The sequence below is a fragment of the Palaemon carinicauda genome, chromosome 6, assembly GCF_036898095.1.
Source record: "Palaemon carinicauda isolate YSFRI2023 chromosome 6, ASM3689809v2, whole genome shotgun sequence".
Classification (NCBI taxonomy): domain Eukaryota; kingdom Metazoa; phylum Arthropoda; class Malacostraca; order Decapoda; family Palaemonidae; genus Palaemon; species Palaemon carinicauda.
The window spans coordinates 3,482,191-3,509,539 of record NC_090730.1 but is presented as its reverse complement, the minus strand read 5'-3'; the positions used below and the strand labels follow the sequence as shown (position 1 = coordinate 3,509,539).

The following is a 27,349-nucleotide window of genomic DNA, read 5'->3' as shown; positions in this document are numbered from 1 at the left end:
TTCGTTATTTGTAAAAATAATGGGTTGAAACTTTCTGGAGAGCATGTACGATATGTCTCTCTATACAGAGAGACAATAAAACGATTTTTGAATTTTTCAAGTTGGTATGCCAAAATACCAACCCGGACGGTCCCCTTAAATCAAAAGGTTAGAATTGCGAAATATGTCGTATAATGTAAGCTCATTAGTACAAAATGAAACACACATGCAAAAATTAATAAACATATACATATATATAGAATAAAACGGAAATATATAAAGTTAAAAAGATCAGTGACTTGGGAGGAGACTAAAACTAAATCACTAAGGACTACGTTTTCAATCTCTCACCGTACAGTGCCTTGGGATGAGAATAAAAACTAGAACGTTTTATCCTCTCTCTCTCCCCGTACAGACTTGGGACGAGAGTAAATATCTGAATCGAGAAGAACAACGTTACTCACTCCCAAACTCCTTGTACAGAGACTTGGGACGAGAATAAAGATTTGGAACGTTCTCTCTCTCTCCCTCTCTCTCTCTCTTGCCACTCACAAGAGAATGTCTCACTCACTCTTCGTCAATAAAAGGTTATTTGACTAAAGGAAAATACTAAAAGGACTAAAAAATTTAAAATTAACATGTTCCTTTAAATTAGTATTTAAAAAACTTCAGTTTGTAAGAAGAATGAACAAAACGTCAAAATCGATTTACTCTTTCTGCAAAGTGAAACCGTGATTCTCTCTTTCTCTATCGTAACGATAGAGTGCAAACTGCGTAGCATAAATAAACCAAACGTTAGTTCATCTTTGAAAACGGCACGAAGACTATTCAAAGAATAAATTTCTTAAAATATTTTCTAAAAATATTCATCTCATCAATCTAAACAAATATAAAAGTTGAATGGGCTCAACGTTGTTTAACTACGTTTTCCAAGTCAGTTCCGCCTACAAAGAATAGACATAGGTCGCTTATAAACAAAAATATAAGATTTATCTCGGTGTTTAGTATAAATGGAAAGCGAATCGAAGAGGCCTAATAAAGGCAGGAGAGATATAAAATATATAGAGGTAAATCTATAAATATCAACAATAATTTATAAAGTGATAAAATAATTACTAAAAGCCTTTAACACACTTCCGTACACTGAGGGAAGGGCCGGCCATCTTTTATCTATGGAAAATCCAGAGATTATTAAAAAAAAAAAAAAAAAAATCTCTCTCTCTCCTTTCAAGAGAATTTCTTTTGAAGATCGTATTACTTGAGAATAATCCAACACGGCGAAAGCCATAAAACCATGAACAAGTACTTCACCAATCAGTAGAAACTTGAGGTTAAGCGAGAGCGGAACCAATGTTGTCACTACCACCGACAGAGAAGAACTGAATTGGTTGAGAAGTATATGCGGTATCTGGCCGATAGTCGGCGCTGGTGGGCACACCCGGCAGCCTTAATGGCGATCGCTCGTGAGTTTTTGGAATCTGTCGACCGTCGGAGACGTAAGCTATATACAGTATATATATTCACCGGCTAAGTTTAATATCTAAAAAATGAAAATATATAAATTTCACGTGGTTACAAATACTGGGCATAAAGCTATAACAAAGACTGTGTGAATTTTTCTTTCACAGTACACAATTATCAATGTCTCATGTGCTACTAAGAATAATGAAGTGAAACCAGGAATATAAATAAAATACTTTCATCCAGAATTCAAAGCTGCCAAAAAAGACTTCGCTCTGTCAAAACTGATTTCTATTCTTATATCATTGAAAAATCAAGACTAAAATCTTTCTCTTCCTAAAAATGGCACAGCCACATTTTTTTCGGCATCCCTGAAAAGGAAGGGCAAAGCAGAATTTACAAAATACAAAACTCAATTACTAAAAAAAAAAAAATTAATAAGTGGAGGAAAAAGATTGCAAAACAGTAAAAACCATAATCATAAATAACTATGTTTAAAGCTGTTAACAATGACATTTGTACAACATAGTGATGCATACCAACATCTAAAGGTCTAAGCATGTGCTGCAGGGTGTTTGTCAGGATGTGTCAAAGCAAGACTAATTTCTCACACTAAAAGGAGGTATATAATTAATGAGCTTGTAATGAACAGCATGTTCTGCATTGTAAAAAGATTGCTATACCATCTCAGCAACGCCGTTTTTCTTCAACTTCATTTATCTAAGACATCATAAAGCAAAAGAAGTTCCTTTTTGCTCAAGCACGACTTCGAAAAAGTAGGGACGTAACACTTTCCACAAACACAAAATACTGTATTTTTTTCCAAATAACATCCTACAACATTAGTTTACAAGATCTAGAAACTTCTGTAAAGCCTGATGTGTATGAGTCCTGTAGTTTCTTAAGAAAGGGTTTGACGTCTTATGTACGACAAAAAACAATTTGAATGATAAAATCTTTTATTTTTATACAGTACTCGCCTAGTGTTCATATTGCTTCTCTCAAAGCCAGGTTTGGATCAACTTTAAATCCCAGAACTAAAAATTTCCTACGGCCTTTCCTTTTAAAAGGCCTAAGGCAATCTAGCGTTTAATGACAATAAACATTGGCTTGGGTAAGCCGTGAATATTTCTTATTTCAATCTCAAAGTTAAAACTAACTCCTATCATCTTAACATCACAAGTGAATGAGGAGGCTTGTGGCTATGTATATGAACATAAGAGGAGTATAGAAATAAATCTTATCATTAAAATTCTGTTAATTTCTATAAAATCCCCCATGATGTTTATAATGCTGATTGCCATTCCGATGGAGGTGGGTCAGTCAAAGTAAGAGGTGGAAAATTTAAATTCCTAAAATAATACTTATCTAGCGCCTAGACTCGCCTCTTAGTCTAGTACTAATGTAAAAAATTCAAACAAAGTTTTCTATAATTCTGGTCTCCAGATTATTAATTAAATTCACACCATTAACCAGAAACTTTTATAAGACATCACCCACATCAACTAACCCAACAATCATCATAAAGAAACAAGGTTTCTTCAAGATAAATGCTTAGCAAAAACCTATTTGATATGCCTCTGAGCTGTTACCAAGACTCCAAGCAAAGATTTCTACACATTCCACACAATGATTACTGTATCTAAATCACAATATTGTCTCTGGCATGATACAAAGAAAATGAAGACTAAGATTGTTAATATTACTACTAGCTAAGCTACATCCCCCGTTGGAAAAGCAGGGTGCTATGAGACCAAGGACTTCAACAAGGAAAATAGCCCATTGAGGAAAGGAAATAAGGAAAGAGAAAATAGTGTGGCCAAAACCTATTCTCATGCACGAGAACTGTGGCAGTGGAAAAGCATGGTACAGAGGCTAATACACTACCCTAGACTAGAGAATTATTGGTTTGATATTGGAGTTTCCTTCCCCTACAAGAGCTGCTTAACATAGCTAAAGAGTCTCTTCTACCCTTACTAAACGGAAAGTGGTCACTAAACAATACAGTGTTTTACACTGAACATTACGGTTAACAGTAATTAACAACTGAAGTGAGGAAGAATTTTTAAGTTATCTTAATGTTGTCAGGTGTATGAGGAAGGAAGAGAATGAGTAAAGAATACGCCATACCATTCAGTGTAAGCGTAAGCAAAGGAGAAATGAGCTGTAACCAGAGAGGGATCCAATGTAATACTAACTAAACTTCCCTGAACAATCTACACAAGAATAACTAACAAATCCAGGAGAAACCATCATTAAAATTGCTAATTTCTAAACACTACACTACCTGGAGTAGGTAAGTGTTGACCAATCAAGCATGAGAGCGACCAGAAGACAGAAGGTTAAGCATTTACAGCATACCCTACCAAAATAGGTTATTGCCATTAACAGCTAGATTGCCTCAATACTGTTCTAAAAGTCTCGGCTTATTAAACAGAAAGAAAACAGGAAATTTCTATATAAGACAAGCTACAAGAGAGAACAAATATAAACAACGAGGGAGGTTCATAGAAATAATAGTACCACATAGGAATAGGTGGAAATATGACAAACTACAATGGCCTAATACAAGGCAAAGTTTTGTCATTTTTTTATAAGTAACTTTATGAAAAAGGTTAAGATGTAACTTCTTTTGCTTGACCTCTCTCTACATGTTCCTGGACCAAAAAAGTTCTGCAATTGGCAGATGTGACTAGTTTAAGACTTCTTGTATGAAATAAAATCAAAATAAGGGAAACGAGGAGGAGCACAGCAATGGTAACAAAAAGTAAAAAGATATTATTTTGGGATATAACAGTGGTCTATCAAATTCTGTTTAAGACCAGGTAAAGCTACCTATTGATGAAGGTCCGACTGTATTCATATACCAAATTCATCAATACAGGTACAGTAACTATGAATATTTTCATCAAAATCCTCAGCCTCATACACAGATCGGCACTGTAAGTCCCTAACCCACGTGAGAACATACTTTGCAGATTTACTTTGAGCACTGTGCAACTAGCTGTCATTAAGTAAGTAATACATACACATATATCAAGGCACTTCCCACCATTTTGGGTGGTAGCCGACATCAACAAATGAAACAAAACAAAAAGGGGACCTCTACTCTCTACGTTCCTCCCAGCCTGACAAGGGACTCAACAGAGTTCAGCTGGTACTGCTAGGGTGATACAGCCCACCCTCCCCTGTTATCCACCACAGATGAAGCTTCATAATGCTGAATCCCCTACTGCTGCTACCTCTGCGGTCATCTAAGGCACCGAAGGAAGCAGCAGGGCCTACCGGAAAAAATCTCAACCATAAATATACACAGACTTCTTGAAGTACAGAATGTCCTCAACATACAAACTTATTTGGTTCCAAGTTGAATTTTGTTAAATTTTCTCCTAGGGTAAGCATAACCTGAATCCCATGCCTAATGACTTCCAGCTACAAAATTCAACAATTAGTTGGGTTTCATATGAAATAGATATCAGGTTATCACAAATGACATTCTGCTTACTGTATTTTATCCCTTTTAACCCCAATGGACGTACTGGTACATTTCACAAAACTCATCCCTTCACCCCCATGAACATACTGGTACGTCTTTGCAAAAAAACTGCTATTTACATTATTTTTGATAACTTTATAAGAAACTTCAGGCATTTTCCAAAAGAATAAGACCAACCTGACCTCTCTATGACGAAAATTAAGGCTGTTGGAGCAATTTAAAAAATACATATTGCAAAAGGTGCTTGAAAAAAAAAAAAAAAAAACGCCTGGGGGTTAAGGGTTGGAAAGTTCCAAATAGCTTGGGGGTAAAACGGTTAAATGATATACTGATTTATTACAGCATTACTTTATCTCAGTTGGATTTGTTTGTATCTTTGAATGTTCTACTTGAACATATGCACTACCTGTACCAAATGCACACACCAGCAAGACCTGTATAGCGTAATATACTCCCGTCTGTGTATTTTCCTGGAAAAAATTTACGCTTTATGATATTTAGTTATCATCTCTGACACTTTCAGCATCTTTCCGCATAACCGTACCATCAAAATTGTAAATACAGTAAATATACGAGCACACACAAATACGAAGAACATACCTTAGAGAGACTTGCAGCTTAAGTTTATTCCTGAATATCATATAGAAATCATAGAAACTGGTTGAATTACTGTATCTGAAACACTAAAATGAATAGCTCTCCCTAGAATTTTTTAATAAAAGGTAAATAAATAGACACCAAGGTCAAGAAAAGGGTTGCGTACTGCAGTGGAGTAGACTTTTTAAATAAAAAGTAAAGAAATACTGTAAGTACCCAGGTCACAAAAGGGTTGCGTACTGGAAAGGGGTCAATTTATTTAATAAAAAGTACATAAATATGTACCCAGGTTAGGAAAGGGTTACATACTGGAGCGGACTCACTTGTGTCGATAAATAGGGAGGATTTTAAGGCAGTAAAATGAATTTTCTTTCATTAAAAAAATGTTTGAAGCAGGTAACAGAGATGTTCTTTAATGCAAAAATACGATAACCCTAATTTCCAAAATTCCAAGCCAGAGGTCGTGAGTCACGTCCTTTAGTAGAGTACTGTACGGTAACTAGAATGACAATGCGAAAAAAAATTATTTAATCCTTTTACCCCCAGGCTATTTGAAACTTTCCAACCCTTAACCCCCAGGCATTTTTTTTTTTCAAGCACATTTTACAATATATATTTCTTAAATTGCTCTAACAGCCTTAATTTTTGTCATAGAAAGGTCAGGTTGGTCTCATTCTTTTGGAAAATACCTGAAGTTTTTCATAAAGTTATCAAAAATATACCAAAAAAAAAAAAATTTTAAATAGCAGTTTCTTGCCAGAACGTACCAGTACGTCCATGGGGGTAAAGGGATGAGTTTTGTGAAACGTACCAGTAAATCCATTAGGGGTAAAAGGGTTTATATATACTATTCATTAAATATCTACCAAATCCATAATTCTTTTCTTTTATATTGGAAAAGTACCAAATAGAAAATATCTTAAGTATCCAAGAAGGTGTAAATTAAAGTAAATCAAGAAGTAATTCCCTCTCATTACCCCGTTTTACCCCCAATAGACCAGTACTGGTACGTTTCACAAAACTCAACCATTTACCCCCATAGACGTACTGGTACGTCCTTGCAAAAAACTGCTATTGACATTTTTTTTTTGCACATTTTTGAAAACTTCATGAGAAACTTCATGCATTTTCCAAAGGAATGAGACCAACCTGACCTCTCTATGATGAAAATTAAGGCTGTTGGAGCAATTTAAAAAATATATATTGCAAATTGTGCTTGAAAAAAAAATGCCTGGGGGTTAAGGGTTGGAAAGTTCCAAATAGACTAGGGGTAAAAGGGTTAAGAAACAAATCATACAAAATATTTGAATTCATGAATGAAATCAACACACAACAGCACAAATCTCAGCAGTATATGATGTGTATGAAACCTATTCAATTAACCTGGCGTAAAGCTGTTTTCCTTTGAGGCTAATTCCACATTTTCGTATCGGCAGTCGACCATAAAGAAACATTTACTATTCTACACAATGTCTACCCCAATACTAACTGTGCCATATTTAAAAAGTAAAATATAAGAAGGACAACATGCAATTCAAACAGATGTACTAAAATTGTAAAAACAACCATCTTAAATACCATCAACATATATGCTTCACTGTACACAAATAATTTCTTGATACAAAGACAATCATCAGACAAATTCTTCAACAAATTTTAAAGTTGATTAAAATCATTATTTGCATTCAACTGTTATTTATAAGACTGGCTAACCTAAACAAAACGAACTAATGCATGCCATAAAAGAAATAAATTTGCAACATGCCAACATTTTGTATACTTTTAGAACAATACAAAACAAATGATTTTTGAGTAATCTAACAATGGCTTACTCAACTATCCTCAGGAGACACTACGTAATAATTGTAGATGCTTATGGGTATAAACTCCTCAGTAACTATTTTCATGTCCAGCAAGAACATAAAGGTTGACGCCTTGTTCACTATCTCGTACTTCCATGTTTCTGCTCGACACTATTACAACGCTGAAGAAGTGGTGCATTTATCCAGAATGGCAAAGGGGGATGGGAATATTAAGTAACTTGTTAGTAAGGGAACAGTGGAAATTTTCTCATGTTGAATTAATTGATATTAGTAACAAAAAGGGTGAAGGGAGCCTGGGGAAGCGTGGCATGATACACACGCAAGCCAAGCACCATCAGAAATTCAGATCTGTATCTCGATCTGTACTGTATACAATGTCACATTCAATCTTATAATATATATATTTCACTACTGCTTGCACTTACGGAGTGCAACTCTGCCCTCATTCAAACAATGTTATTTTGGGGTCATTTCAAACTAAAACTTTTTTTTTTCTCAACTGATTTTCATACTCAAAAAAAGCATTTTGCTTGGCAAAAATTTTTTAAAACAGTTTTTCTTCTCAATCTTCATTTTTTTTATATGTATTATTTTCCAAAAATACTGGCAATAATAGTAAAGATCCAAGTCAAATTTTTGCCAGATACTGTGTCAACAGCTGAGATGCAGATGTTAGTAATTTTCTAGCTTTTGTCATCTAGCAAACATAGGTACAGAATGTTACTAGTTAGACACAGTGATGGTCACTTTAGATAGAAGAAGGGATATCAGTCCTTAAGCTTCCAGCTCTAGGAGGAAAGAAAAGCGTAATAATCATTGGCCTCATTACAGACCTGCAACAACATCTCATAATTATTATGGTTCCAGTGGAGTTGGGGAGGCAGTTTATGAGGGAAAGTAATCCAAAGGTTTCCATGAATATTTAAATGTTTATTTTTGCAACCAAAATCCACCCAAACAGAGGAAGTATATTCACCTCAACTGAAGGACAAGGTAATAAAGTGCCAGACCTAGTGCTTCAGCTTTATGGCCATTCCATATTTCTTCCACCAGAATTCGGCACCATAGCAACCTTGATGCACTGGCCTGGTACAAGGCTACAGACTTCCCGGACAATTGGGTGGTTCTAGCTGAGGCAATGGCAAGATTTTGCCAAGAATATACCCATCAATGCAACCTATGCTAATACCTAGGTCTGCAGGTCAAATGGAGAAAACCAATTTAATTCCTTTCATAGAAGTAGTTAAATACCTCAGCCAAACAGTGGTAGTCTCTGCTAGGACACACCTATTTGCTGGACTTGTACAGTTGCTCCCGGATTAAGTCCCTGAAGTTGTAACTACCAAAGTGCTGGTTGAATGCACCTCTTCCAGATGTGTACAGAAGACGGATGCTGATGAAGTTCAAAATCACCTATCACACTTAGATGATGCTGACAGTGACACCAAGGTCTCAGCAGGATTGGTATGTGGACCTTGATTATCCAAGGAACCTACCAACCACGCAGAGATTCTTGACGCACTTCCAAATTAAAGATGGCAAATTATTATTATCATCATCATTATTAGTATTATTACTTGCTAAGCTACAAACCTAGTTTGATAAGCAGGATGCTATAAGCCTAGGGGCTCCAACAGAGAAAATAGCTCAGTGAGGAAAGGAAACAAGGAAAAATAAAATATTCCAAGAAGAGCAACAATATTAAAATAAATATCACTTTAAAAAACTATAAAAACTTTAATGAAACAAGAGGAAGAGAAATAAGATATAAGATAGAACAGTGTGCCCGAGCATACCCTAAAGCAAGAGAACTTTAACCCAAGACAGGGAAAGACAATGGTACAGAGGTTATGGCACTACCCAAGATTAAAGAACAATGGTTTGATTTTGGAGTGTCTTTCTCCTAGAAGAGCTGCTTACCATACCTTAAGACTCTCTTCTAGCCTTACAAAGAGGAAAGTGGCCACTGAACAAATACAGTGAAGTAAGAAAAATTGTTTGGTAATCTCCGTGTTGTCAGGTGTATGAGGACAGAGGATTCGGTGTGCTTGTGTGTAGGCAAAGGGAAAATGAACCGTAACCAGAGAGAAGGATGCAATGTATTACGGTCTGGCCAATCAAAAGTCCCCATAACTCTCTATTTAGATAGTGGTAGTATCTCAATGGGTGGCTGGTGCCCTGGCCAACCTACTACCTATTAAATCATAAAGGCAAGCTGTTATTAATGAATTTGCAAAGCCGAGCTTGTAATATGGCATGGCTACACATAATTCCATTGAACAAATTTCTACTTTTAAGGCTACCCAAGATAAAATTTAAATCTATAATATTCCTAGCACAAAGTAAGCTGTCACCCCCTGGAAATAAGAAACATCACGACAGCAGTCTAAAAATTCTTTTATTTAATTGCTTGAGTGGCATGATGCAACTTCATACCGATTAGGCTTATCAAGGTTTCCCCAAGATTGTGAGTTTAGATGTCTGCCCGAGCCTTCAACTTCTGTTCATAATTTCATTACGAAAGCACTTTGTTCATAATTTCATTGGGAAAGCACTTTGTTCCTATTTTCAGTGAGGAACATCAAAAGCTGTCATTGGCTATGATATTCAGCAGTCATGTTATAGTATTAGTCAAAGCCATTTTGCTACTCAAAAGTGCAGAGTAAAAGGCACTGAGGAGAGTAAGTGTGGTGATTGACATTTGGACCTGAACTAGATATAAAATTTCAGCAGATCTAGAGTTTTATAGTCAAGTTTTAATTACTTATAAATCAGACAAAACAATAAAGCTATAGTGATCCTTGGTTTCATGTCGAGCTTTACACAAAGAGTATTATTATGTTTCATATTGTAGGTACAACCTTATACTCTGATACAAAGTTAGATAAAACTCCCCCCAAAAAATACAATAATTACTATAAAACCAAAATGAAAAAACTACTACTTTTTCGAAGATGTAATCAATAAATAGATTGTTTTTCCGTAATCTGTTATAAATAGAATTCCCCAATTTTGCTTACACCTTTATTAACTTTGAAAGTCTTTTATCGTTATTGGAATAGTCATCAAGTAATTGAAAACGTATAACAGGTAAAATTTTCTATTCTCTGACCGTCTGTCAGTATCAAATTCTGTAAGATTGAAACTGTTTTACATTAATAATTCTGGATTTCTCTTTTTAGAGGAGGCAGGCAGTTAATTCTAAAAGCCAGGCCTTCTCCATCATGAGGCTCAATACTACACAGTATTATATTAGTTTTATTCCAGCTGTTACCAAGTTGTGGAATGATCTTCCTAATCGGGTGGTTGAATCGGTAGAACTTCAAAAGTTCAAAGTTGCAGCAAATGTTTTTATTTTTACCAGGCTGACACGAGTCTTTTTATAGCTTATAAAGTATATGACATATCTGTTTTAACGTTGTTAATAGTTTATATATGACATACCTGTGTTGACGTTACTGTTTTTAGAATGATTTATTGTTAATGTTATTTATTTCCTTATTTCCTTTCCTCACTGGGCTATTTTTCCCTATTGGAGCCCTTGGGCTTATATCATCTTGCTTTTTCAACTAGGGTTGTAGCTTGGCTAGTAATAATAATAATATATTTTGTTCATGAATATCTGTCCTGTCACTAACACCTGTAATTATAATCCAAGTAAATATCAAACACAATGGCATTTAATATCGAATTCTACCTTTGGGAATGCTTAACTGAATTTCCAATGAATATACATTCTCAAAGATAGAATTCAATATTAAATGCCTTTGTAGTTGACATTTACAATAATTTGTTTATATTTATTATCAATTTAGCAGGTGTTTTCTCTGTCTTTCTTGAAACTTCAAGAACACAGTTCCAAAACTAATGAAAAACTATTCTGTTAAAAGTTACCTTAATAAAATTCTCAAAAACACAATCTGAAAATAAAGTGTCGCTTAAAATACACAGATTTAACCTTGAAAGTACAGCCAAGTTAACTTCCATTATACAGTACATCTGACTTTCTATTCAAATTTTCATAATAGACAACTGCAAAAGATATTTGCATTTTAACCTCTTTTTATCACTTATGAATACTAAGCTGATAATATTTTATCCTAGTCTCAAATTTTAGTTAATATGTACTTCATTGATCGTACAACAAATAATTTGTAAAAACTACCCGTTTGTTAGCATTGATTGGGTAAATGTTTTGATGTTGGTTAATATCCCCCAAAATAAGTTTAGTCTAAAGAGAATTATCAATAAACCACTCTAAATGAAGTAATGAAATATTTTACCCAATTCAACAGACAAATTCTGGGCCCAAAACTTTCCAAGTATATTTATGCCATTATTTAAATCAATGAATAGTCTTTGCTTAAATTAGTACCAATAGCACAGCAATGAAGTAGCTTGACTTGTTTTAAAGATAGTATTAAACAAAATCATCTTCAGTTTCAAAACGAAAAATCCCTCAATGAATACCTCAACAACCTGTGTGTGCATCTGTACATATAAATCTTGGAACTGCACTGTGAAAGGTACATACACACAGCATACAACGAACTCAGTGCCAAACTTTGTTATTTTCAAAATAGGTTTTTGGACAACCTCCACTTTAACTCGCAATAAATCAAAATCTGCAGTTTCTGAGATAAACATGCATTTTATTGGGAATGATTTCAAAATCGGAAAAACAATGACCACTCAAGATCAAGTCATTAGCAGAGGTCATACTGAAAGCTGAGGGGGATTTGTAGTTGAAGGAAAAACAAAAAAACACCATGCCAAGTACCTGGGAACATTGTCCAGCTGAAATGAATCCCGTATATGCCTGTATTAAAAACAGGCAATTAGCTATCAGTCATGCGCAATCAAAAACGTTTGCCAAGTTTGAAGTTACGTTATCTAAATGAACAAACTAAACTTCGTCCCAAATTTAGCACAGCTCCACCATAATAAAAGATTATAAGAATGCTGAGTGCTCAAATGACTATAATGAATTGTTGTGGACCATCAGTAAATTCACTCCCTAATATAATACACAGTCTACCATAATGATACATAACTTGATGGCATGGTTAAGTTAGCAAATACTTCCACTTTGGTATTTTTTTTTAGTTATTCCTTCATATAACGTCACTTTACAAGGACAATATACTTTCCCTTGGTAATAAAGCATTATACTTTCCATTACCTTATTTCATACATAGGCTTTTATGAACTATATATATGTTAAAATATCTATGTTACATATAAAACTATATAGCCCTATATGAAAGCACTGCTATACAGTAATCATAAAAATTTTAAGTCAATTGTAAGAGAATACTAGAAGATATCTGGCTCGACTATTAATGTACTTAACATACCTTTTATTTTGCAAGTTTAGGATCAGTATCAAGTTTAATAAGACATTATCATTGAACAATGGATAGCCTTCCAATTAAGATTTACAAAATATAAATAAAAAGTGGAATAAAAACTTTAAGAAGACCAACCAGTTTAAGAAGGAAACCCCCTTCATTTACTGTAGCAAAACAGTGATATTCATACCAGGAATTAGGAACACCTATTCTAACTTAAAAAATGCACCCAGCAATCTTTTATTTTCACCACTTTTATATAATTCTAAAAGTCTAAGCCTCCTATACTAATTGCTAAACTTTATTTACTCCATTAATAAATAACACGAAACTTCAGTGAAAATTATTAACAGTACAATTTATAAATATAAAACCCTTTTAGTTTCACCATCTATGCAAAGAGAAGAAAGAAAAAACTATCATCTCAGTTATGCATACACTATTTAATCAATTACACAAGTGTAGTAATACTGACTATGAAGTTTTATTAAATCTCGTTTAGACATTACAATAACAATGGAGTATAGAATTTCAAGTTATTTTTCCTTAAATTATGAGCTACTAAAGATGGATTGGCCTAGAGCAAGAGCACTGTAATTTTAGTAAGATCAATGTTTGATAGTACCCGAGGTTTGTATATTGTATACTGTATAGCCAAAAAGAGGAAGCACCATTTGTTAATTTTATGGTACATTCAAGGTCAAATTAACTGGAATTTCCCTGCACTAAACCAGGGACAGAGGTAGATGGAAAACACTGGCCAGAAACATCGACCCCACATAACAGTTGGAAAAGATGCAGACAAAGAAGAAGAAGAAACCTGTATATTTAATAAGCCCTTTCACATATACTAACTTCCTTTCACCTGTTTCACTCTAAATAAACAAAGAAAGAAAGTACTTTCACAGTCGAAGTTACTGCAATAAACCTGTATATTCAAAGAGCCCTTTCATACATAAAAACTTGTCCCAGATGCTTCATTCGCTAAGTAAATAAACAAAGAAAGCAGAAGTGTGCCAGTCGCACTGTGCAAATTGAAATCCTACAATCTCAAGAAGGTAGCAGTTAATTCCATACTAGCTACACATGGACAAATTGTCCGAAACGTTGAAATAAAGGTGATTGGATGAAGATGATGTTTCAATTTGTGATTTCAGAAGTTTCATTATACAGTTTTCAAAAATATTCTTTGTAATTGCAAATTTTAGGTTTTACAATCACTGTTTTGAATTCACTTTCTTGATTTGCTTTAGATCTGGATATATATTTTGGATATATTGCTAGCTATAATGACTGAAGCCCTGTTGTGAAGGTAGTCAGCTAGATACAGTGACTCATTACACTTTACTTATAAGCTTCAGTAATATGGTGGTTTTATCCTGGCTCCAGAGGAAGGTGGGCAAATGTCAAGGAGGGGATCCATTAGAGATATTACTGCACAATTTATTAAGGTTCTATATTTGATTCCAAGGACCTTTGCAGCGTGAAAGACAGTACTGTAATAGACTTGGTACAGCTTAACGGCTTTCCGGAGTTCACTCCCTATCCGAATAAAAACCTCAACATATGGCCACAACATCAGAAAGGGTAATTTCCTGGCAACTCTGTACCTCAAGCAGCTTAGTTCCATGCCCCATACACCTATCATTGGGGAAGTACCTGTACAAATAAAGCTTTCCAGTTATGATTTCGAATGGCACCACAAGTTTATCCAAGTCCTGGTTCCACAAAATGGGTCATTCCCTCTGTAAGTACCTAGATAACTGACTGATTGGTTGTCCTCAAGCAAGACATTGGTCAAAGACCTGGTGACTTTTTTCACGTTTGCAACTGATTGAACCTAAAGATGAATGAAAGCAAGCCGTGTAACTAGGGGTGGAAATTAATACCAAACAGGGGACAGTGAAACCCTCAGAATACATGATTAAAATATTCAAATCTGTCCCTTAACAATTCTTCAAACAAACAATCTTCTAAGAGACGACAATTCCTTTCAGCAGGTTCAGTTCTATTTATAGAGGAACTGTGGACAGATATCTTCTGGTAAAGACTCAGATCATAGTATTCATAAACATCAGCAAACAGGACTTGAATCCCTATATGTCTGACCTGCAAGTGGTCAGCCTATGGACAGAGGAAGAGCGCCACTTATTCAACTTGATAAGAGCCCTAGGTTGTGTTTTTAGAACCACAAATTGTTCAATATTCCCTTATATTTTTGAACTTTTGGGTCATAAAAGACAACCTCCCTGTCTGGTGTACTTCAAGAACCAGTAAGGCTACAAATTAGAAGACCTGTGATAAGTAACAGTGCATATCTACAGGTGGGCTGGAGAACATGTGATAATTATACCAAAGATTGCACAAAACGCCAGAGATAGCATTAAAAAACTATCTGAATGGTCTCCAAATCCTGACGTCAGCAGAATTCAAAACTTACAGGCTGCCACTATATTGTTAAACATAATCAAATCCAAAGGGTAATGGGTCACAAATCACTCAATCAATCCACTCTGCCAAACCTTAGAGAAACTCACGCCATGATACAGTCCGTGTGATTTTCATCAACTTTATAATAGTCCATTTTTTTTAGCGAGGCATATTTGCACCGACTCGCAACGGTGCCCTTTTAGCTTGGAAAAGTTTCCTGATCGCTGATTGGTTAGAATGATCTTGTCCAACCAATCAGCAATCAGGAAACTTTTCCAAGCTAAAAGGGCACCGCTGCGAGTCGGTACAAATATGCTTCGCTAAAGGAAATTGACTATAGTCACGCTGAATTTAGTTCCCAAACTTGCTGGACCTATGAGCAGAAATCCCCCAAATCCTTGCCACCTATAGGAAGTTCCTAAAGCAGCCCTACATCTACAGGTTCCATGAAAGGTCTCCCACTCTTCATGGGTGATGCTTATCACTAATGCACATGGAGATGTGATTTTTGGCTATCGATACATATGAGAGAGCAGCTCTTAAACTAAAATCAGACAAGGAATTCCTTTATGATTAAATATTAATCTTAATTTCTACCCACATAAAAGAGTAAAAAAATTACTTTTATTCTATTGTTTATTGTTAAAGACATGTTTACGTTTTTCTATTAACTATCCCCTTTGGTTGTGTATGTATGTACCCAGTTTGTTTAGGATTGTGTTAAATTACACCCATACTATATAATAGATAACTAAAACTAAAGACCTTATAGATTACAGTACTGTCCTTGAAATAAAACCTGACACAGAGATGGGTAGAGGTTTCGTTTAAAGTAATAGGATTATTCTATTTCTTGACTGTATACAGTATATAATTCATCCCAATTGCAATTACCTATACAGTATTCAAACAAAGTGCAATTTTAAGCACGGCAAATCTAATAGATAGGCTGTAAAAGAGAAGAACATCCTGTACGTACTATTTTTCAACATACTAATTCACATACTTGGAAGTTTCATTTTAGTAAGACTGTACGTGAATGTGCCTCTTCAAATCAAATTAATGCGGTGTCATTTTTATGAACGACACATTACGTACTACTGCCATTAGATAATAATCACAGCCGGTGTTTATTACTTTGAATAAAAAGGGTATTCTACCCCACCAGCAGTAGGATACATTAGTGTGTAAAACCACATACAGTTTTGTCTCAGGAGGAGAGGGCCTCATGTAAACATGAACTTCACAATCACAACTCAAGAAGAATGCCCATTGTGATATTTGTTTATATTATAGACTAAATCTCAATTCAGATCCCTACCTACTTTTATTATGCAAAATCTATCTGAACACCAGGCATTTCATCACTGGGTCACAGTCCTCTTGAAGAGATGACAAAAGAAATTAGTTATACAACTGACAGGAATGTCACAGCGTACTTAATCATTAAATTTTAAATTGAAACAGTATATTACTAGAAACGCATATTATATATACTGATAGTATATGGTCACTTACCTGTCGGAACCCAGTAATCTAAATATTCTTGAGTTGTCAATGATCTCTTGGGTTATTTCACCATTCTTAAAACTTCGTCCCTGCATTCCATGTTCGTGGAATGCTAGTACGCTATCCGTTAAACATACTGGAAAAAGAAAGGAAAGGGACTTAAAACATACTGGAAAAAGAAAGGAAATGAGCTTAAAATATATTGAAAAAAGAAAGGAAATGGACTTGAAACATATTGAAAAAAGAAAGGAAAAGGACTTGAAACATATTGGAAAAAGAAAGGAAATAAACTTAAAATATACTGGAAAAAGAAAGGAAATAGACTTAAAACATATTGGAAAAAGAAAGGAAATGAACTTAAAATATACTGGAAAAAGAAAGGAAATAGACTTAAAACATATTGGAAAAAGAAAGGAAATGAACTTAAAATATACTGGAAAAAGAAAGGAAATAGACTTAAAACATATTGGAAAAAGAAAGGAAAAGGACTTGAAACATATTGGAAAAAGAAAGGAAATAAACTTAAAATATACTGGAAAAAGAAAGGAAATAGACTTAAAACATATTGGAAAAAGAAAGGAAATGAACTTAAAATATACTGGAAAAAGAAAGGAAATAGACTTAAAACATATTGGAAAAAGAAAGGAAATGAACTTAAAATATACTGGAAAAAGAAAGGAAATAGACTTAAAACATACTGGAAAAAGAGAGGAAATTGACTTAAAACATACAGGAAAAAGAAAGGAAAAGGACCTAAAACATGCGCCCAGTCTCTTTGTCTCTTCAGTCATGGGGTACTGATCAGACCTACTCTAGATTATTTGGTTATTACTACACATCCTTGTTTTCCCTTGTCTTTTTTTTTTTTTACCAATTACTACATGGTGTCCGTGGGAATTATTTCTGGAAGTTCATTATCCACATTCTCTTGGTATATCATGTCAAGGGTAATACATGCATACATATAACAAGGCACTTCCCCCATTTTGGGGGTTAGCCGACATCAAACAAATGAAACAAAAAAGGAGACCTCTCCTCTCTACGTTCCTCCCAGCCTGACAAGGGACTCGACCGAGTTCGGCTATTACTGCTAGAGGTGCCACAGCCCACCCTCCCTCGTTATCCACGACAGATGAAGGGTAATACTGTAATACTGTGATTTAAATAACTGTGGTTAAAACTGCATTCCACTCATGGTAACTAGCATGTGAAAGTGCGTTTTAATTCTTGCTGATCAAGTTAACAGGATAAGTGCCAGAAAAAACTTGCTATTAGCTCTGGGGAAATAATAAATGCAGTGTGTAAAAGTCTTATGTTTATCTTTTAATAATGTAGAGTAGCATAATGTTGCTGTTTATAATGGCATAGTAATTCCAGCACCAATATGAAGATGGGTAAAAAAAAAATTATAAGATACAACTATGAGATTCAGGGCCTCTGTAACACGGTTTTTTGGACTTTGCTCCTTATCAAAGCATCGGATGTAGCTGAAAGTTGACATATGTATATTTTACAACCACACACAAATTTTGTCAGCATTATCAATAACATAAACCCGATAGTTTTCATTTTTATAGAGTAAAAATGATCTAGTCGACGCCATGGCCAGTGATAACGAGCCAAGAGTCGAAAACATTCATTACGTAAGCAATGTAAACACCTTTTGACAAAATTTTGCCCCGCCCATCCACCAGATACCCATTCACCTTCCATCGGCTCTGAAACCCATAACAGTCAAGAATGTCCAACATGATTTGGAATTGCCCCTGTGGTTGCAAAACTGCATTTGTCTTACGACTTGCAATTTTATACAGTCAAGAGAAAGCCCGTGGCCATATTTATTATAGCCTGAATAAGTAATTATTCAGTTTCTAGTTTAAATCCAATGTTTATGGTCTGATTTGTATTTAGCGTAACATGATTATAATACTTGTAATGTCATTCAGGCTTTTGAACTATTCACTATGCCACCAAGAGAGAGAGAAAGAGAGAGATTGTATGTAAACAGTCTTTATATAACTATTTTTGTTAAAATAAGATTTTTGTGCTAAAATCTCCATCAGACCAACGGATCATCCGATATAATTTTTTTTCTTCTTCTTAGGCCGTAGAACCGTGTTGGCTATGTTTTGGGCATGACTGCATTTTGTAAATAAATCATGAATAGTTTTAGGAGTTTTATTTGTACATCTAACTGGAATTTATAGAAGTAAAGTGAACATAGTTCATTTATCCTTTAAAATAATTACTACATGTAGCGAAACAAATAGTAGTAAAGATGATAATGCAATGAAGGAATGATACCATACTTTATCTTTAGCTTCAACATCGGCAATAACATACCCAGTTGCCATAATTTGTCAGCTTAATGAAATAACCTATCATCTAATATTAAACTTAATTTCTGAGGAGGCCATGGCTTATTGCACAGTGAAAAAAACATGACAAAGACTTCATGAATGGCGGAACGATACATAAATGTGGGTGGGGTATCTGTGCTATCGTAGTACAATATTACTACTGTAGCAGTAGTGCCGCGACAGTAGTATACATGAATTAAACGTTTAGGCCAACTGCTGGGATCCTTGAGGATCATTTAGCACTTCTTACAACTACTCGAGAAATGAGTTTTTATAGCCAGAATTTAAATTTTCTGATCCAACAATGCCCATGATAGCCTTCAGTGTTATCCTGAATTATAACGAGGCTAAAGTGGGTGGAGCCTCATGAAGTCATCATTCTGACGATAATTATTGGTGAAGGTTTAAAGCCAAAATACGGTACAGTTTTTTTTTTTTTTTTTTTTTCCAGTAAATAGGCAGGTAGATAGACAATAAATGAAAATTGCTGGACATGGGATATAGCAGTTATCAAATCAAGCTTGTCTACTACGTTTTTGAAAATTACCAACTATTCCCTACACCTTGTCAATCTGATTGTGACCTATAAAAGCAGACTGTAATTTCTTAGGAAACCTATTTTGGGAGTTGGACTAATAATCGAAGTGTTTTTGTATTTATTAATATATTTTGTTGGTTTGTTCATTAAGACAATTGTCAGTGGAGAGGTTTCAGAGTTCATAAAGGTGTACTGCTTTGCTTTTATTTCAACTTTTGTGTCATTGTTGGCAGAGGTATAGCCTTCGTTACGTATAGCCAATCATCGATCGAGAAAGAGGGAAGAAATGCCGTCATAAGTTACGTAACGAGTGCGTTCGAAACCTTTTCTCTGAGTAAGTTGGCACGTCTTCAAAAAACGGCACTTTTACATTATAAGTACCAAAATTATTCAACCTACGTAATGCAGAATATAGTCAAAATTTATGTGTAGATATAATGTGCATTCTGAATAACCGTTATATTTATGAAATTCATAGATAAAAAATTATTGCGAAAAAACCGTGTTAGAGGCCCTGAATCTCATAGTAATTTGTTGAAAACATATTAATAAAAATACAGTTACTTGGATATATGACAAATTAATTTTCTCTGCACAGCTACTACAAACTGCATTTCCAATGGCATATTGTTACTCCTATCATCTCTATGTTGATTTACAGTATAATTATGTTTTGTGTGTCTCATTACATGTAGTGTACTGTCAGGCTGTCAGGCTGGGAGGAATGTAGAGAGTAGAGGTCCCCTTTTGTTGATTTTGTTTCATTTGTTGATGTCTGCTAACCCATAAATTGAGGGAAGTGCCTTGGTATATGTATGTATGTATTACATATACTTTGCTGGTACTTAGATCATCTCAGAAAACATACAAATTGAATTTGTAACTTTTGGTTTAATATTGTGAATAAAAGTATGCAATGAAATAACATCTAACATTTTATACTGCTACTCAATGCAGGATTGGAAAGCTGTAAAACTTGAGTAAAAACGAATAACCTTAAAATAAAAAAAAAAAGATAAATTTATTTGCAAAAAAATTCTTGGCAAACCCAAAATATATATGTAGTGCAAAAGATAGGAAGAAAGGCAAAGCAAAATTAAGAGTTTCAGGACAAGAAAAACCCAGTAAAACTATGCATGTGAATATGACAAAGATCACGTAGATGGTCACAAGCTTTCAGGAAGACTATATTTTTCCTTACATACATCTCTCAATAAGAACCAAGCCACTGAGGGGGGGCAAGCCAGCCTCAACTTGGTGACGGTCCCAAGCCCGGGTAAATGGGGAGGGTTGGCGGCAGGAATGGCATCCGGCCATGAAAAATTAGCCAAAACGAATATGGACAGTGAATATTATCAGAATAAAATTAATGCAAGATGGAGAAAGCTGGCCAGAAACATCAACCCCACATAGAAGTGGGAAAAGATGCAGACAAAGAAGAAGAAAAAGAAGGAGAAGAAGACATACTCTCAATAAGATTATAAGATAGTTACAGCTTACCCATTTTTCTTAAATTCCCAAAAGAGGGCACATCATCCTGGTCTTACAAGTGTTACATTATACACAAATACATATGCAAAACAAAAACGTACCTATCGAATCTACACTGAAGTCAAACTTCAGTTCAGAAGTTTGTTTTTTCCGTTCCTTTATTCTACCTTGTAAATTAACTACTCTTACGAGATCTGAAAGAAAAGATTTATTTCAGTCAATAAAAATAGTCTTGTAAAATCTCGTTTCAGCCTAACTTACAAATTGAATTATTTCTTTTTTACCTTGTCATAAAAATTAATAATAATGAGCAAATTGTGGCAGCAATAATGAATAGTATATTGGTATTAATAAAATTTCCTAAAGCGTTTTTATTTCAAATCAAGAGTTAATTGCCAAAAATGTATTCATTATCATCGTGAAGAGATAATGAATGGAGAAGTATTGATTCAAAAGCTCAAAATAGGGACAACTGGCAAAATCTAACAAGAGGCCCTTTGCATCAATAGGCGTGGGAGGAGATGACGGTGATGATACAGTGAATATGGTTCAAGGGGAAAAATATCCATATATACAAATGAATTAAAAAACTATCTATCTTCTATGGTTTTTGTCTTATTTACTTAACAACTTCCTAAGTATTGGTAAGAACCAAATCTTAATAAATGAGACTGATGTTCAAATGAAAACAATTAAGTAAATTGTGAATAAAGATACTGAAGTAATCCACTGAATGTATTCCACCTTTACTGAAAAAACAACAAAACATTGTTATCATAATACAGTATTATAGGATGAAATTTTATACAACCAACACAAGATGTTCGCTTACTTCCAAAACAGACTAGAATGGCATCTTTTTCTATTTGAGTGACGTTTTTCACGTTGAGGTTGTGTCTTGGAATAACAGTGGCCATGCCATCCATGTCGTCGTCTTCGTCGGGGATCCAAGTTGTACCCGTATTGAGGTTGATTAGATTGTGTCGAAGAATGTCCTCTGTGCTATAACTGCGAGTTACGTCTACGCACATCAGCGGGTACTCTAGGTCTGGCGTTATTACCATCTCGAAAACTCTTAATGGGTGTGGCAAATAACACTCGCTTTGCTGCAAGGAAGAAACACAACTGATGAGTAAATGTATTATTATTATTATCAATAGCTAAGCTATTGGTTATAGCTGGATGTTAACCCTTTTACCTCCAAGCTATTTGGAGCTTTCCAACCCTTAACCCCCAGGCGTTTTTTTTTTTTTTTTTTCTTTTTTTTCAGGCACATTTTGCAGTATATTTTTTTAAATTGCTCTAACAGCCTTAATTTTTGTCATAGAGAGGTCAGGTTGGTCTCATTCTTTTAGAAAATGCCTGAAGTATCTCATAAAATTATCAATAATATGCAAAAAAATATAAATACAGTGAACCCTCGTTTATCGCGGTAGATAGGTTCCAGACCCGGCCGCGATAGGTGAAAATCCGCGAAGTAGTGACAGCATATTTACCTATTTATTTAACATGTATATTCAGACTTTTAAAACTTTCCCTTGTACATAGTACTATTAACAAACTACCCTTTAATGTACAGAACACTTAATGCATGTACTAACGTACCCTAAACTAAAACAGGCACAAATATTAAGGGCAACTTTATATCATGCGTTTCCTAAACACGCCCAAAAAGCACGATAAAAAAATGGCAACCAATGTTTTGTTTACGTTTATCTCTGATTATAATGAAGAAACAAACGCATTTACACATCTGTGTATAGGTTAGTTTCTGCATCGATTATATTGATTATTCAGTACAGTATGTTGATTTGGTTATTACTAATGTTTTACTTAATTTTTCTTAGGACTTCCAAATGAAATGTTTTTCTTTATGACGCCGCCTGAAACGACGGCGTCATAAAGTACGCTCAGTAAACAAAACTAAGGAATTTAACGCGCATGATGAAAGTGATAAATAATGATATTACAGTAAAAGCTTTAATAAAATATGTTATTACAAATATTATTTACCGTATCTATATAAAATCATACATACGTAGCAAAGCAGGAAAACAATCTACGAGAGAGAGAGAGAGAGAGAGAGGAGAGAGAGGAGGAGAGAGAGAGAGAGAGTTTGTTTTACATACGTAAATGTAAATTTTAAACAAAAAAAAAATAGCCCCATTTCATATAAAATAGATTACAAATATTTTACTTTATCATATTACGGTAGCCTGTATATTACTGTAAAGTTCAGTACAGTATGTTGTTGTTAAAGTCGTGGCGATGAAATTCTCACGAAACAAAAACACGCCATTTGAGTACAACAGCTGATTCTCTCTCTCTCTCTCTCCTCTCTCTCTCTCTCTCTCTTTGTGTTATACAATACTTACATTTAGATGAAGAAGCTAAAATTAGTTTTCTTAGTGTCAATTAAATACGAAACGAAATAATTAGGCCGAGTCTACATCCATTTCAATCATAGCTAAAAATACGGCATCCGATTTCATCAGCAAACCACTATTTTTTGGGAAAATATAATTTTATTCTCAAAAATTGCCACTCTTTAAATAGTTAATTGCACATTAAGAAAGCGTGTACTTTTGTTTTTAAATTTCGGGTTTGTTTTAAAAATCGAGTATTGTTGACTTCTTTTTTTTTTTACTTTTGGCTGTGATTAGATCAGCTGTCATCTAGCTGCTGCTCTCGAGTGTGTACGAATACACTAACAAAGTATCATTTTATACCATTTCTTAACTTATTCAAACCGTCTACAGTATACAGTTGATATTACATAAGCACCAATGTGTTCTAACCTATCAATTTTTTTTTGTTTATTACATTTAAACACACCACACACACACACACACTCTCTCTCTCTCTCTCTCTCTCTCTCTCTCTCTCTCTCTGTGTGTGGGCTACTTTTCACTACCTTCATTCCTTACCTCTCTCTATCTCTCTAACAAATGAATATCTTTGTTGCTCCTCAAAGTTTCATTTATATTGAAAAATCAATCATGATTCAATTTTTCTTACTTTCTCCAATCTTGCACCATCGGTCACTTTCGCGGTATTTTCGATATTTCTGGAAAATCCGCGATATATGTATATACATGGGTTTATGAAAAAAATCCGCGAAGTGGTGAATCCGCGATGGTCGAACCGCGACAGTAGCGAGGGTTCACTGTAGCAGTTTTGGGGGGTAAAGGGGATTTGTTTTGTGAAACGTACCAGTACGTCCATTGGGGGTAAAAGGGTTATAAGCCCAAGGGCTCCCAACAGGGAAGAATACCCCAGTGAGGAAAGGAAAAAAGAAAATGAAACAAACTACAAGAGAAGAAATGAACAATTAAAATGAATTTTTTTTAAGAAAAGTAACATCAATATAAATCTTTCATATATAAAACTATATGAGCTTTAAATAAACTAGAGGAAGGGAAAATAAGATAGAATAGAGTGCCCGAGTCAACCCTCAAGCAAGAGAACTCTACCCGAAGACAGTGGAAGACAATGGTAACACAGGCTATGCACTATCCATGACTAAAGAACATCAGTGAAAAAATCGTCCGAACGCTCATGGGTGCTAACAAGGAATGATAGGGGAAGGATAGGTAGTGGTGGTGGTTGGGAAGGGGAGGGGGGGGGGGTTGCAGTAGCTGTAGTGAACGACACCTCGTAGTAACGGGGGATTTTGAGGAGGGAGAAGTCTAATTGGAAAGGGATCTCTGGTAGTGGTTTCACTCGCCCCAGTTTTTAATACCGACACCCTTTAGGGGTGAGCGACCTGGGTATATTCCTGGCATTCCAAGCAACTTTTTTCTCTTGTATATTTAGCAGTATTTATACCTTAGAAATGCTGCTTTAAGGAGCAATTTCACTGGGCGACACAGGTCTCTCGCCCAGAAATAGATTTTTTCCTTCGTCAAAATCCCTTTTTGAGGCTCAAATTATAGTTAAATTCTTTATACAGGATCTAAAATTATTGAAGGATGCAATAGCCTTCAAATGAAGATTTCTCTGGAATTTGGATGGGTTTAAAGTTATTCTTCTAAGTTCTTTAAGGGAAAAAAAAGCATTTATGTCACGCGCTGAGACTAACCTTAAGGAGCATAAAATTTGTTGAGTGGATCATACCACTGCATCAGGTACAAGGAAGAATTTTGTCGGCACCACACAGGTACTTGTAGCCATTATAAGGGTTACGGCCGACACAACATCTTAAGGTGCCCTTTGTGTCTGGAACCTTTAAAAGAAAGGAAAATTTAGCACAATATACAACTGATTTTATCAAATTAGAATTACTCTATAATGATCTCTCACTTAAGCAATATTAATGTTTTCTAGTTCTAAATAAAAACCTAGACTATTTCAAACCTTTGAAATAAACTGACTTTTCTAGAGCAACAAGTAAAAAAATTCATATGGGATTCATAATCAGTATCGAGGGTCTCAGTACGATACCACTTCATCCTACAAAAGTAAAATCTTCAGGCCTCAAAAGGGCAAGGGAATAAAAAATTATTCTGAATTGAGAACTAATTGGATTTCTGAGCTGCTGAAAAAGGATGCAATGGTATTAACCCTTTCACTGCCAATGGTAAAGTCTACGAAACTTTTGCTTCTGATGTAGCAAAATCTTTTGAGACCACACAAACCTATGCTTGCTGATCTTTATTGGAAAGCTCTTATCAACACCTTTCCATTAAATACCAACTTTCTATAGTTTGAATGATTTTATAAGTTTCCTTTTTTAAATTTTGACTAAGTCATCAGTGACAGTGAAAGGGTTAAATTCCAAATATAACAAAAACTAAACTATACTCAATTTATTTTAATGAGGAACATTTGCACCGACTCGCAGCGGTGCCCTTTTAGCTCGGAAATGTTTCCTGATCGCTGATTGGTTAGAATTATCTTGTTCAACCAATCAACAATCAGGAACCTTTTCCGAGCTAAAAGGGCACCTCTGCGAGTCGGTGCAAATGTGCCTCGCTAAAATAAATTGACTATAGTTAGGCTGTAGTAAAGACAAAGATTGGAGTGGAAGCACTCATCATTTCCTCTATAAACAACATGCCTAGCTTTCTCTATAAAAAAAAAAAAGCCTTCTAAAACTCTAGAATTAACTGTAAACTTAAATCATCATCTCTCCCACCAACGAGTGAATTAACTATTAAATGATAATCCATCAACATAGAAATTAAAGCAACAACATATTTCACGTACCTTTGTCGTAATCGAATATTTTCTAGGAAGAAATTTCTCGGGAATCTTATTCATGGGTAAAGAAAATTTATGCAAGTGACGATTATGAAGACCAATGAGCTCATGTCTATACAGGTATGGACCCTTTCCTGAAAATATAAAATGGTAGCTTAAGTACACAATGCTAAAATCACAAATTTCTTAAAAGACACAGGTCCCTCGCCCAGAAATAGATTTTTTTCTTCGTCAAATTCCCTTAAACATATCGCTTAAAAACGGCCAATCATCCAGATATAAAAGAACTGTTAGCACCAGAATTCTTAATCATATATGTGTCAATGGATTCAAACAATCTTCAAGAACCTTACCATCCTTGTGAGCTAAGGATGGGGCATTTAGGGGGAATCTATAGGTCTAACTGCCGAGTCATCAACAGCCATTGCCTGGCCCTCCCTAGTCTTAACTTGGGTGGAGAGGGGGAATGGGTGCTGATCATATGATACATGGTTAGTCTCTGCCTCTGCCATTCATATGTGGCCTTTAAACCCTTAAGAAGCACATCTCAATTTACCTGATATTGTCATGAGCACGTCCTTTATCACAAACATCCAAGTCGTTCTCGCCGGTAACAACTGTTCCATGGCAGCTTCATGTAATTCGTTAAGATTTAAGGTGTATATTCCTTCCTCGGCTCCGATGAGGATGTGCTGATCCCGGGTATCTGGATGTATCCACGAAGCAGTGCAGTGGATGTGAAGTGGGCACCCATTAAATACCTAGGACATAAATATACAAAAAGAGAGCACAGTCAGAAACCCATTCAATATCTGTACAAATTAATATAAATAGATAAGAGCACAGCATGTCCTATACTATATAACCTTCCAAAATTAACTACATGAATATACAAAAATAGAGGACAGTCAGAAACTCATTAAATATCTGTATGAATTAATATAAAAAGATAGAGAGCACAGTATCATATGTCCTACGCTATATTGTATAACCTTCCAACATTAACTACATGAATATACAAAAATAGAGGACAGTCAGAAAACCCATTAAATATCTGTACAAATTAATATGAAAAATTAAGAGCACAGTGTGTCCTATACTATATAACAATC

At 34.9% G+C, this 27,349-nt stretch overlaps 1 protein-coding gene across 1 annotated transcript in view; it reads right to left on the bottom strand.

The window, feature by feature from the left end:
- The window catches only part of hppy (MAP4K3-like protein hppy), a 151,104-nt gene that overhangs the window by 18,203 nt on the left and 105,552 nt on the right, over window positions 1-27,349 (bottom strand). The window contains 8 exon segments of the mRNA XM_068374874.1: window positions 16,656-16,782; window positions 21,137-21,229; window positions 21,868-22,141; window positions 25,117-25,131; window positions 25,133-25,180; window positions 25,183-25,260; window positions 26,244-26,371; window positions 26,794-26,998. Coding sequence (XP_068230975.1) covers window positions 16,656-16,782; window positions 21,137-21,229; window positions 21,868-22,141; window positions 25,117-25,131; window positions 25,133-25,180; window positions 25,183-25,260; window positions 26,244-26,371; window positions 26,794-26,998 — 968 coding nt within the window.